We start from the raw sequence: 13,330 nt of genomic DNA, 5'->3' as shown, positions 1-13,330 counted from the left end.
GACTACAACGATGTCAAGATCAGCTTCCCCAAGACTTCTTGTCAACCACAACTCTTGTTCTTCCCAAAGAAAATTCAGGTAGACTCTCTGAACTCATATTGAGAGTTCATGACAACTTTTATATCTTACATGTTAGTGGTTGCAAAGAGAAGATAATGAATTTTTTTTCTGGTATTAATGTACCATCTTCCTTTCAGATTAATTAACCCTTTGTTAATTTTATATTTCATCTGAACCAATTCCTTTCATAGGTATGACAAAACCATTGGCTGATTTCAATGGGGGAAATCTAAAAATGATGAGGAAGAGGAATTTTTTTATTTTGATTTTACATAAACATTGTGATTCATTTTTAACATACATAGATAAACCACTGGTGATAAAACTAACTTATATGATACTATACGGTTTACATGATGATCTTTGATCTTATTTTTTGCTTATTAATATAGTTTTGTATGTTTTTCTTAAAACCTTAATGCCACAGAAAAATAAGACTCAAGATCAATTCTTTGGGCTATTTCATCTTCTGCTAAGAGTGTGTCTTCAGCTGCCAAGGAAAGGTGTGTCCACGAATTCTCTTACCCGTGTCAAGGCCAATTATAGCTGCATAAAATAAATCCAGCTGTGGCAGAATGATAAATTCAAGTTTCAAGATGACATAAAAGTGACTGATTCAGGTGAGAACCAGAAGCTTTGGGGCTAAATTGAATGTCACTGCTGGATGGGAAAGAAGGCACTGAACAGTATTGCTGAGATGACAGACATGGCTCTGGAGCCCTGTTATCCGTGTTAATTCTGTGTTAGTTTCTATATTTTCAATATGTACAGATGGGGTGGCTTACATGGTATGGTCATATGTTCCCCTGTCACTATTTTTTGAATTCTCTAGGAGGTTTTCATGCAAAGAAAGCTTTTACTTTGAAAGGCTTAAACGTTATTTTGCTCTACAGATTGTATGTGAAAAAGCTTGCTTATTCTCTCCTCCATTGCTCCAATGCCTCTCAACTGGCTCTCTCTGGCAAAATTTATGTGAAAAAGAGATTACATCTAGGTCTGGGATGTGTATTAGAAATTTTTCTTTTATTCACTGTCATTCAACAAATATGCACTAAGCATCCATGAGATGCCAGGGATACATGGATGCTAGATGCCAGGATACATGACGCTGCGTGCTCCAGAAAACGTGGCCAAGTCTCGCTTCCTGAGGGCTCGGCACCCTGCACTTTGGGCCTTTGGTAGGACCGCAGACAGAGGCAACGCTGGAGGACGTTTTCTTGTTATGGCAGAAGCTTTCCGAGGAATGGTTCTTTGAGGAGCTATCTTGGTTGAGGCTCTCTTGATTGAATCTCTAAGTACAGCAGAGTAAGACAGGGCTTCCTGTTGAGTAATATAACCTAAGAGAAAGAAATGAGAGGAACTTTAAAGCCAACACTTGTACAAAATAAATAAGCAAACAAAACTGCAATTATTTAATTATTTGTACATATTATCTCCTACTCTTATGGTTAGAATACCCACATTATGCTATCTTTGAGGACAGGAGTGTATTTTTCTTCTTTTGCATTTGTTATTCTGTGATACTTAGTCATTGTTTAACATGTCAAATCATTTGCAAAGGGATTTATTTGAGCATGAGGAATCTTTGCTTGAATTACTTATTTTTGATATCAAAACTTGCTTCAAATCAGAAAGATATATTCTGTATCTCTCTATGTATCTCAAAGACCACATATGAGAGAATCATCGAGCTGAGGCCACATGCTTTTAAAAAATAGCATACTTTGGCTCAGCACCTGTGGCTCAAGTGGCTAAGGTGCCAGCCACATACACCTAAGGTGGTGGGTTCAAATCCAGCCCGGGCCGCCAAACAACAATGACAGCTGCAACCAAAAATAGCCAGGCGTTGTAGCAGGCGCCTGTGGTCCCAGCTACTTGGGAGGCTGAGGCAGGAGACTTGCTTGAGCCCAGGAGTTGAAGGTTGCTGTGAGCTGTGATGCCACAGCACTCTACCCAGGGGGACAGCTTGAGGCTCTGTCTCAAAAAACAAAAAAAAATTGCATACTTAGTCATAGTTAAACCATATTTTATATGGTTTTATTCATAAACTATATATTATATGGTTTTATTTCTTAGTTCTCTGTTTTGTTTCATTGGTCTGTATCTCTACTTTTATACCAGTTTCATGCTGGTTTGGTTTCTATAGCCTTGTAGTATAACTTGAAGTCAGGTAATGTGATACTTGTAGATGTGTTCTTTTTGCCTAAGATTGCTTTGGCAACTTGGGCTCTTTTTTGGTTCCAAATTAAATTCAGGATTATGTTTTTCTAGATCTGTGAAGTAAGATGTTGGTACTTTGATGGGAATTGCATTGAATGTGTAAATTACTTTGGGTAGTATGTACATTTTAACAATGTTGATTCTACCAATCCTTGAGCATATGATGTTTTTCCATTTGTTTGCATCATCTATGATTTTTTTCAACCATGTTTTGTAGTTTGCCTTGTAGAGATCTTTCACTTCTTTTGTTAAGTATATTCCTTTAAGATAAAAAGAAATATACTTAACAAAAGAGGTGAAAGGGCATTTTATCTTCTTTCTAGCTGTTGTAAATGGTATCAAGTCCTTAAATTGAGTCTCAGCATGACTTTTATTAGTATTTAGAAATGTTTCTAATTTGTATTGATTTTATAATCTGAGACTTTGCTGAACTTATCAATTCTAGGAGTCTTGGGTTTTCTAGACATAAGATCATAATGTTCCCAATCAAGAATAGTTCAAATTCTTCTTTCTTATGCTCAAGGATTGGTAGAATAGATACCAATTTGGATACCTTTCATTTCTTTCTCTTGCCTGATTGCTCTGGCTAGGACTCCTAGTAATATGTTGAATAGATATGCTGACTACAGGCACCCTTGTCTTCCTACAGTTCTTACGTAGATTGCTTTCAGCTGTTTTCCTATTCAGTACAATGTTGATTGTGAGTTTGTCATACACAGCTTTTATAATTTTGAGCAATGTTCTTTCTATGCCCAGTTTGTGGAGGATTTTTATCATGAAAATTTGCTGGATTTTATTGAATTTTTTGTGTGTCTACCATATCTGTTTATATAGCAAATCACATTTATTGATTTATATATGTTGAACCATCCCTAGGATAAAGTCTACATGATCATGGCCAATTATCTTTTGATGTGCTTTTGAATACACTTTGCTATAATTTTGAGCATTTTTGCAAATCTGTGTTCATAAGAGATATTGGTTTGTAGTTTTCTTTTTGTTGTTGTGTCCTCTCCTAGCTATGGTATCAGGGTGAATCAGGCTTCATAAAAAGACTTAGGGTGGAGTCACACTTTCTCAATGTTGTCAAATAATTTTTTATAGGGAAGGTGCCAGTTCTTTGTAGAGCTGGTAGACCTTGGGTTTTTTTTTTTTTTTTTAATGGAGAGGGGATATCTTTTATTACTGCTTCAGTCTCACTGTTTATTGTTAACCTGTTCAGGATTTCTATTTCTTCTTGACTTGGGAGGTTGTGGGTTTTCAGGAATTTATCTGTTTCCTCTAGGTTATCTAGTTTGTGTATATGGAGGTCTTTGTAGTATTCACAGATGATATTTTGTATTTCTGTGTTATCAGTTATACTGTCTTCTTCAACTGGTCTTCAACAAATCAGACAAAAACAAAGGATCCCCATTCAACAAATGGCACTGGGAAAACTGGCCAGCCACATGCAGAAGAATGAAACAGGACCCTTATCTCTTGCCATATACAAAATCAATTCAGTATGGTTTAAAGATTTAAGTACAAGGCATTAAACCATTAAAATTTTAGAAAAAAATATCAAATAACTTTTCTAGACATAGGTCTAGACAAAGAACTTATGATTAATTTGAAGGCATATACAGCAACAACTAAAATAAATAAATGACACTTAGTTTAAATTAAAAAACTTCTGCAGAGCAAGATAATCAACAGAATAAACAGGAAATTTACAAAATGGGAGAAAATATTTGCAAACTATATATTTGACAAAGAGCCAAATCCAAAATCTATTAAGAACTTGAAGACTTGGTGTGTGACACACCTTTTGGAGGGCAAAACACAATTATAAGAGGAACTTTATCTAACAAATGCAATCAGTGTAACCTGTTTTGTTTTTGTTTGTTTTGTGAAGAGACAGAGTCTCACTATATTACCCTTGGTACAGCCCCATGGCATCACAGCTCACAGCAACCTCCAACTCCTGGGCTTAGGCAATTCTTTTGCCTCAGCCTCCCGAGTAGGTGGGACTATATTTTGCCCGCCACAATGCCTGGCTGTTTTTTGTTGCAGTTTAGCCAGGGCCGGGTTTGAACCCGCCACCCTCAGCATATGGGGCCGGCGCCCTACCCACTGAGCCATAGGCGCCGCCCTGTAACCTGGTACCTTCAAGGAATCCCCAACAATAAAAATAAATAAATAAATAAAAAAGATCTTACAGGCACTGCCCTGTAACCTGGTGCCTTCAATGAATCCCCAACAATAAAAATAAATAAATAAATAAATAAATAAGATCTTAAAGAATCAGCAAGAAAAAAAAAAAAAACGTGAAAAAGTGGGCAAAATACATGACCAGAAATTTTTCAAAAGAAGACAGACAAATAGCTAATAAATATATGAAAAAGCATCCAACACCACATGCATTAGTGACATGCAAATTAAAACCCCAATGAAATATCATCTTACTGTCAGAATGGCCTATATTAAAAATTAAAAAAACAACAGATCTGGCATGAATGCAGAGAAAAAGGAACGCTTATCACTGTTGATGGGATTGCAAACTGGTATAATCTCTATGGAAAACAGTATGGAGATTTCTTACAGAACTAAAAGTAGACCTATCATGCAATCCAGCAATTTCACACAGGGTATCTACTCAAAGGAAAATAAATCATTTTATCAAAAAGACACCCCTGCATACGAATGGTTTATCACAGCACAATTCACAGTTACAAAGATACTGAATTAATCTAAGTGCCCATCAATTCATGACTGAATTAAGAAAATGTGAGCTGTGTATACATGTATATATACACATACACACACATACATACACCCCTCAGAGTACTACTCAATCATAAAAAGGAATGAAATAATATCTTTGACAGCAATTCGGATGGAACTGGAGACCATTATTCTCAGTGAAGTGCCTCAGGAATGGAACAACAGACGCCACATGTTCTCACTAACATGTGAGAACTAAATGATAGGTACACATGGGTACCAAGAGCTGTAAAGGACCTGGGAAGCTATGGAGGGAGACAGACTGTGGTAGGGGTAAAAACTCACCTACTGAGTACAGTGAACGCTCTCCTGGGAACAGGCACACTCAAAGTCCTGAACTCAGCATTCCATGTAACAAAAACATCTGTACCCCTGAATATTTTGAAATTTTAAAAACCACTTAAAGTGGATTCTGACTTTACTTAAAGACCTTTGGAATCAGAAACTCAGGGTTAGGCCCAGAAATCTGCATTTTCACAGGACTAGGCAGCTTTTGTGTGTACTAAACATTGGATACCTCTGCTTCTGGATTCACTGGCTTTTGTACAATTTTGCCTGAGAACCAAAGTTACTAGATGATGTTTCTTTGGCACTTGCAACAATCACAGAAAACAGAGTGAATGCTGGCTCTTCTGTTTACTAGCTGCATGGCCTGAGCCCAGTTATTTACCCTGTCCATGTTTCAATTTTCTCCACTATAAACCATAGGTTATCAAGACAGTTACCACACAGAGGTATCTGAGTTTTAAACAAGGCGTTACATGCAAAGTTCTCAGAATAGTGCCTGCCACATAGAAAACCCTCGGCAAAAAACAATTATTGTTGACATTATTATATCATTTGCAAAAATTATGTCTTCCTTTTGTGTAAATACAGAAACATCAGTATAAAGTACTGATTTTTTTTTTTTTTTTCTAAAATGCACTGTATTAGAGTTGGGAGACTAAAATGCAAGGGGCCAGGCAACTGGAAGTTTTTCCTGCAGGGAAAGGGCCTTGACAACAGTTAGGGCCTATAATCTGTGAAGGTCTTCATTTGTGCTTCATAAAACCCGAAAAGTTTGATAGAAGGAGACAGCAGAGGATGGGGGAGCTGGGAAACTCATGATCTTTGGAGGTGACCTCTCTGACCTGAAGTCCTAACGTTTACCACCTATGTGATCTTCGGCAAGTTATGTAACCTGCTCAGCTTCCATCTTTCCCAGCTGTGACGTGGAGAGAAAATGAGATATTATATGTAAAGCTCTTACATGAGGTCTGGAACTTGAGAAGTACTCAATGAATGTAACTAGTACTTTGAGTAAGCCAAGCCCCCATTGTTTGCACCAACAGCATATGGTTGGCACCTAGGCCTGCTTTCTAAGCCCTGTGCCACTGATCTACTTGATTTAGTTCCTGAAAATTTCAGAGAGTTGTTAACATTTTACAACAATCCATACAGGAATTTCTTTAAACTCTCTTAATTTTCCTATAGAACATTGCTTTCTACTGTTAGGGATAACTACTTTTAAAATTGGCTAACCAACTATGTAGATAAAACAGTACACTGGCAGAGACCACTGTGCTTGAATTATTTATCTGGAAACTTGACCTCAAGCTCAGCACACAAGCTCCTTCTCTAGGTGCCTGGTTTAGGTCAGGGAGCTAAACTCACCGAGCAGCTGCTGGTGCCAAAGGCGGTGAATATGGCGGGTCTGCAGGGCCTCCCACTGGGGCCTGGGGTTGTGAATCCTCATGATGCTGTAAAAGTAGCGCTGTTGCCCTTGGGTTAGATCCTGTCAGAGCAGAGCAATGATTTCTATGAGTCTGCGGAGTTCTACGGGATTCAAAAGTGTGATGTATTCTGAGCTAACTTTCCTGGAATTAAGATGCTTCTCTTACACATACACATTTTCAATGCACAGTAATTGGAAAACAATCGGATGGTTTCTTCCTTAATTGGTCTAAACCATCTTCCATTGGCCTGTATGATGATGAAAATGTATAAGTAGGTCATGGTATTGGACTTATGAAGATCTATGGATTTCTGAGATCCTGTAACTTTATTGATACTTATTGAACAAAGTAGGTGGTGATACTCTTCACAGGGCTAAGGTATACCAGGTCTTTAGGTGGGCAGAAGAGAACTTTTCCCTGATTGTTTTTCTGCACAGGAGAGATAGATTGATGAACAGGCAGGTAAATTGATAAGAGCTCATTGTATTATTAATAAAAGGGTGCTATGAAAACAGAGAAGGTAAACAAATTCTATTCATAGCAGTCAAGGAAGGCTTTCAAAATGAGATGGACATGGCATCTGAATCTTAAGCATGAAGCATTCCCTGAACGGAATAGAATACTGGGTCTCAAAAGAGCACGAGCCACCCCTGAAAACCTATCAGACATGCAAGTTCTCAAGCTCCACTCAGAACTACAAAATCAGAAACTCTATGGGGTGGGGCCAGAACTCTGCGGTAACAAGCCTGGCAGGAGCTTTTGATATTTGCACATTACAATTTGAGAACCATTGTGCTCAAGAAGAAAAAGAAAGGCTAGTTACAAACAGACGGAGAAACTGGTACAAACTCTCTCATGGGCATGAAATACCTGAATATGTTTGGGAACTAAACCATTTTTTTAGTTCAAGGAACTAATTTTTGATTTCAAAAAGGCCAGAGGTAGAGGAAGGTGATAAAAGCCTTTTATGCTAGGAATGTAAGAATTAACTTTTATGTGAGGAGCCATCAAAGGTCTTTTTTTAACATAATAATTCTCCACAGGGATGATTTTGACCCCCAGGGGATATTGGGCAGTGTCTGCAAAATTTTTGGTCACCCCAATTAGTGGGAAGGGGAAGAGATGTCTTTGACATTAGTAAGCAGAGGCCTAAGAAATGCACTGGACAGCTTTCCACTCCCTTGGGACAAGTTATCCAACTCAAAGCGCCATACTCTAAATGGACCAGGTTTACATTTTAAAAAATCATTTTGGCCCTGCTGTAGAGAAGCAGCTTGAGGAAAGAGACCATCGGTAGGGTCACCATGTAGAAGGTTGCTTTCACAGAGTTAGGGAAAAACAAGAAGGGCTCGAACTTCAATTACTTCTGTAAACCTAATATATCTTGAGTGCTTATTTTGTGTGGTGCTAAGCATTTGACATGCATGTGTCTTCAGTTACAGCAATCCTATGAGATAGGCAATTTATTGTGTTCATTTTACAGATAGGGAAACTGAAATAGTGACATCAATATTCTAAAATAATCAAGACAGAATAGATTCACGCAAGGCCAAAAAATTCAAAACAATGACAAGAATTTTCAAAACTAATTGATAGCCAGGTAATAAAAACTCCATTTAGATAATAACTTGATATCAAATATACATGTGCAGTGAAAATAGCAAAGCCAAATACTTCACAATTTGAGATACCATTCCAGCTTTCGTTTCTGAATGAGAAATTTTTGAGAATAATATACTTGAAGGAGACAATGGATTCCACTCCTGAATAACTAATGAAGCTTTTTCAAATGATTGAGAGCAAGACAATATAAAAATTGCAAGTAATTTCAGGAGCAAAGCTCCAAAGTTCAATAGGAATTTCCTTTATAAAAAATACAATCTTAAAAGTTCTAGTTTTATTTTACAAAGAAAAAAATGCCTACTTCTTTTCCTTGGTAAAACTCTAAACTTTCTAAATGAGAAGTTATAGGTAACGTTACTAGTATTCTTACCTTGTTTAGGCTTCCATGAGGGGTTGGAAGAGAAATGAAATTTTTACGAAGAGTATTTATGAGAATGACTAACTGAATTTGATGGAAAAGAGAGGGCACAGGGAGGCACCACTGTGAGGTCCATTAGTGAGTTTCTCCTCACTGGTAGGGGGTCAGTCATGAAGCGGTGACTGTCTCTTAGAGCTCCTGAAATGGGACCTGTGTAGAGGTAGATTGTCTAAGTGCTCATTCGTTCACATCCTCAGTGACTTTGACAGCCACCATGGGGTTATTTGGGGTCATTCTGCCTAAAGCTAGATAAACAGAGATAGCAGAAAAAGTCCTCAAGCCTTGAAGGAGAGACAGACAAGGTCCCTCTGTCTGTAAACAAAATACTGTACCTTCAGCAATGGAGAAGCAGAGGCAGAGGGAGGGACTCGAATGCAAGGAATTTGTGGAACATTTCGAAGCTTTTGTGGTCTTTTCCCATTCTTTATCCTATACCTCCATGGAACAACAAAGCATAGCATAAAATTTCACTTTGCTCAACCCCTTTTGGGTATGTACTTGAATGAATAAGTAAGCAATTAAGTAAATGAATACTCTATTAGGTATATATCCAGAAGACCAAAAATCACATTATAACAAAGATGTTTGTACCAGAATGTTTATTGCAGCCCAATTCATAATTGCTAAGTCATGGAAGAAGCCCAAGTGCCCATCAACCCATGAATGAATTAATAAATTGTGTATATGTACACCACGGAATATTATGCAGCCTTAAAGAAAGATGGAGACTTTACCTCCTTCATGTTTACATGGATGGAGCTGGAAAATATTCTTCTTAGCAAAGTATCTCAAGAATGGAAGAAAAAGTATCCAATGTACTCAGCCCTACTATGAAACCAACGTATAGCTTTCTTATGAAAGCTGTAACCCAATTATAGCCCAAGAAGAAGGGGAAAGGGGAGAAGGTGGGGAGGGGAAAGGAGAGGGTGGGTGGAGGGAGTGTAATTGGTGAGACCACACCTACGGTGCATCTTATAAGGGTACATGTGAAACTTACAAGATGTAGAGTATAAATGTCTTAACACAATAACTAAGAAAATGTGGTGAAGGCTATGTTAACAGTTTGATGAAAATATTTCAAACTGTATATAAAACCAGCACATTGTACCCCATGATTGCATTAATGTATACAGCTATGATTTAATAATTAATAAATAAATAAATAAATAAATTGATTTGTTCTGAGGGATAAGAACATTGCCTCACATGTTTCCAAGTAATTGGGCCTCACCACATTCTGCACCTTTTTCCATTCTTACTCCTTGTTTGTAAAAATAATATTTATTAATATTTATTATTTATTATTAAAAATTATTTATTAAATTTATTAATAATAATTATTATTTTATTATGTTAAAAAATAATTCAGAGCCCCGTCTTTCTAAGTAACTCCGTGCTTGTAACAGATGGGTTGTACAACCATACTATTTTTACAATAGTTAGTTCTTTCTTATTTCTTTTTTGTTTTTTTTTCCCCAAGACAGAGTCTCACTCTGATGCCCAGGCTGGAGTGCATCAGTTCTGAAACCTCCAGCTCCTAAGCTCAAATGATCCTCCTGAGTCAGCCTCCCAGTAGCTAGAACTAAAGGTGAACACTATCATGTCCAGCTAATTTTTTCTTATTTTTTGCAGCCTCCGGGTCTCTCTATGTTGTTTAGTCTGGTCTTGGACTTCAGGCCTCCATGATCTTCCCTTCTCTGGCTCCCAAAGTACTGGGATTGCAGGTGGCAGCCACCACACCCGGTTAGGGCGATTGTTTCTTGATGATTTTTAACTATTATCTGATTTAAAAAATAATGTCTATTATTTGGGGAAATTTCAAAAATTTAAAAATGAAGAAGAAAATTAGGTTACCTGTACAGGGTGATCATCCCAAATCCAAAAATCCAATGTGCTTCAAAATCTGAAATTTTTTGAGTACTGACATCATACTCAACGGAAATGCTCACTGGAGCAATCTGTAATGGAGCATTTCCAACCTGGAGTGTTCAGGTGGTAAGGATAATACAAGTATTCCAAACTGTTTTTAAGTATCCAAAGTTTGAAACACTGATGGTTCCAACCATTTTAGATAAGGGATATTCAGTCTGCATCTATCTATAAATAACTGCTTTTGGCGTTTCATTTCTTTTTATTTATTTATTTTCCATGTACATTATGTGTGATTTTAGAACAGGGAGATCATGATATAAAGGTGTGTTTTGTACTTTTCCAAATGATGAAATATACTTAAAAATATTATTTTTAGTAGAAATGTAGTACACCTTTACATCATCCTCCATTTCCTGCACATTTAGCTCTGCAATTTTATACCATTGTACCATAAAATGAACGATTAAAATTGTCGTGTTTCCACTCGCCTGACAAAGATACAAAATGATGGAATCGCACTTGCTATGATTAAGTCTCCCTTCCTCATGATTTAGGATTTAGAGCCTGAAGTGTGTATAACAGTAAGAATTTAACAATCCAGGAAGAGTAGATGTATTGGAATAGGTTGCTAAGGCACAGAGAAGAAACCGGTATATTTTCTCCTGGGCTTTCTTCTTTGCCCTTGGTAGCTATGTGAACCACAGAATGAAAGGAAGAAAGAATACAGCAAATCAAACATAGTAACAGATCCTCTAAACATATCAGATTACTACCTATACCTTCACATGCTAACTGAAGAAAAGAAACCATAACAGAGGCTGTATGGCCCTTAGAACTGGACAGATTTGAGTTTCTTCCCTCATCTTTACAAGGGAGGTTATAATGCCCGCCTCTTTGGGTTGCTTGATCCACTGAGATCACACACACACACATACACCTGCTTAGGCAGTATTTTAATATGTGTGAAAACTCTGACTTGCTCTGAGTTCACACATCTATGGCTCAGATCTTCCAGAGGAAAATTTTATTAGGAAAACATCGGTCAACATCTCTGTGTGTACTGTTTCCACTAAACTTATAAATTAAACTATAAATATTTTATTTAATGCTGTTTTCCTACTGTTATTTAACACTCCAGAAACCATATTTGCCAAGATATACTCCTTTAATATTCTCTGTAATTGAAGCCCACACTCAGTCCCATACTCAAATCATCTCAGTATCTCTCCTCCCATTTTCCAGATCTGTAGAGCAGAGAATAAATATTCTTCAAAGCCAGATAGATTTCCTCTCTCCCCAAAGAGAGTGAGATGACTGATGTTCTTTCTTGTGGCAACAATTCATGTGTGCTTTTCTTAGGCTATTGCTATCCATCTTACCCATTCAAGTGGTCTATATTTGATAATATTTGATTAAATTACTTGGGGAATGCAGGAAGAAAAAAATCTACAAAAGATTTTCTTTTTAGAAAGAAAAAGACAGATTTGCTTATAAGGAACTTACCCTGTATTGCACTTCCCTCCTATTAAAAAGCTAGCTTTCGTATCCAGTGTAGTTTTCTTATGGGGCTCCTCATTCAAGTGCTGGTGGTAGAAATTCAGTTTGTTGACAAGCTGATATCCAAGCAACAGTGTGTGATAAAAGAAAAAGCTGGAGGAATTTGGCTGCAGGCCTTTCCCTGCTTCTGGATATCAGTCAACTACGCAGTTCAATATTTTTTTCTTTCAAATTTTGTGTCTAATCAAGTGTCATCTACATCTCCTATATTTGTGTTCTATGCAAACTTGGGGAGGAATGAGCATGGAGACAGATCATGAATACTAAAGGTTAAGAAATTCATTAGGCCAATAGACCATTAGATAAACATTTCCCAAATTTGAAATCATTAGTCCCTTCCTCATTGCTTGGAATAGGGGTGGGGAACCTGTGGCCTTCTGGGTCCTTCAGTGCAGCATTTTGACTAAATCCAAATTTTACAGAACAAATCCTTTTATTTGTATTAATAAAATAATACATAATAATAATTTTGTTAGTTGTTTATATTTTTATTTTGTTTTTAAAATGAATGTATTTGAAACACCAAAGAATAAAATAAATTGCAACAAGATAATTCTCCCAGATTGGCCAGCACAAGTAGAACACTAGTAAGCCAGAAGGGCTAAAGTGATGATTGCTGCTCTGGTGATTAGTTTTAACTTCCCCAGCCTGACCGGTACTGTTACCACACAAGGCTGTTTGGTGAGAGTATTTGGGAGTCAAGAATACCAGGTTGTTATTAGCTTTTGACAATGGTGCACTGTTTCTATTTGAAGTGGAATTTGTGGATAATTGCACAGCTTGACAGTATTTTTTGGTTCTGTCTGCTTTACTAGCTCAAGAGAATGTTGAAGGAAAGAAAGACTAACAGAAAGCTAAAGGAAGAAAACATTTTTAAATGAGGATTGAGAATTGCAATATTATCGAGTTTCTGCTAAAGATACGATGATTTGCTTGCTTGATACTGCAATATCAATGTGTGTTAGCATTTTAACATGCATAAAGACCACAAATATTTATTTATTTTGCAGAATCTGACTCTGTCACCTTGGGTAGAATGTTATGGCCTCATCATAGCTCATGGTAACTTCAAACTCTTAGACTCAAGCAATCCTCTTTCCTC

General features: G+C 37.1%; 1 protein-coding gene across 1 annotated transcript; it reads right to left on the bottom strand.

Annotated features, from left to right (window-relative positions):
- Window positions 1-1,146: 1,146 nt before the first annotated feature.
- On the bottom strand, window positions 1,147-10,052 carry FAM216B (family with sequence similarity 216 member B). The gene is made up of 4 exons (XM_012805470.1): window positions 10,006-10,052; window positions 9,132-9,234; window positions 6,697-6,817; window positions 1,147-1,397 (listed from the first exon to the last, which is right to left on the bottom strand). Exons 1-4 carry the CDS (start codon window positions 10,050-10,052, stop codon window positions 1,147-1,149), a joined length of 522 nt encoding a protein of 173 aa, XP_012660924.1.
- Window positions 10,053-13,330: the final 3,278 nt, after the last annotated feature.

This window comes from Otolemur garnettii, unplaced genomic scaffold (genome assembly GCF_000181295.1).
Source record: "Otolemur garnettii isolate 467f Iridium unplaced genomic scaffold, OtoGar3 scaffold00043, whole genome shotgun sequence".
Lineage (NCBI taxonomy): Eukaryota > Metazoa > Chordata > Mammalia > Primates > Galagidae > Otolemur > Otolemur garnettii.
This window is presented reverse-complemented; position numbering and strand designations above follow the sequence as displayed.

Excerpts from the sequence above, each read along its gene's own strand:
- FAM216B (XM_012805470.1), bottom strand. The coding sequence starts at position 10,052 with ATGGAAAAAGGTGCAGAATGTGGTGAGGCCCAATTACTTGGAAACAT. Across the intron at positions 6,818-9,131 it reads CTGCTTCTCCATTGCTGAAG|GATCTAACCCAAGGGCAACA; the intron begins GTACAGTATTTT and ends CTGCTCTGACAG. Across the intron at positions 1,398-6,696 it reads TTGGCACCAGCAGCTGCTCG|GTTATATTACTCAACAGGAA; the intron begins GTGAGTTTAGCT and ends TCTTTCTCTTAG.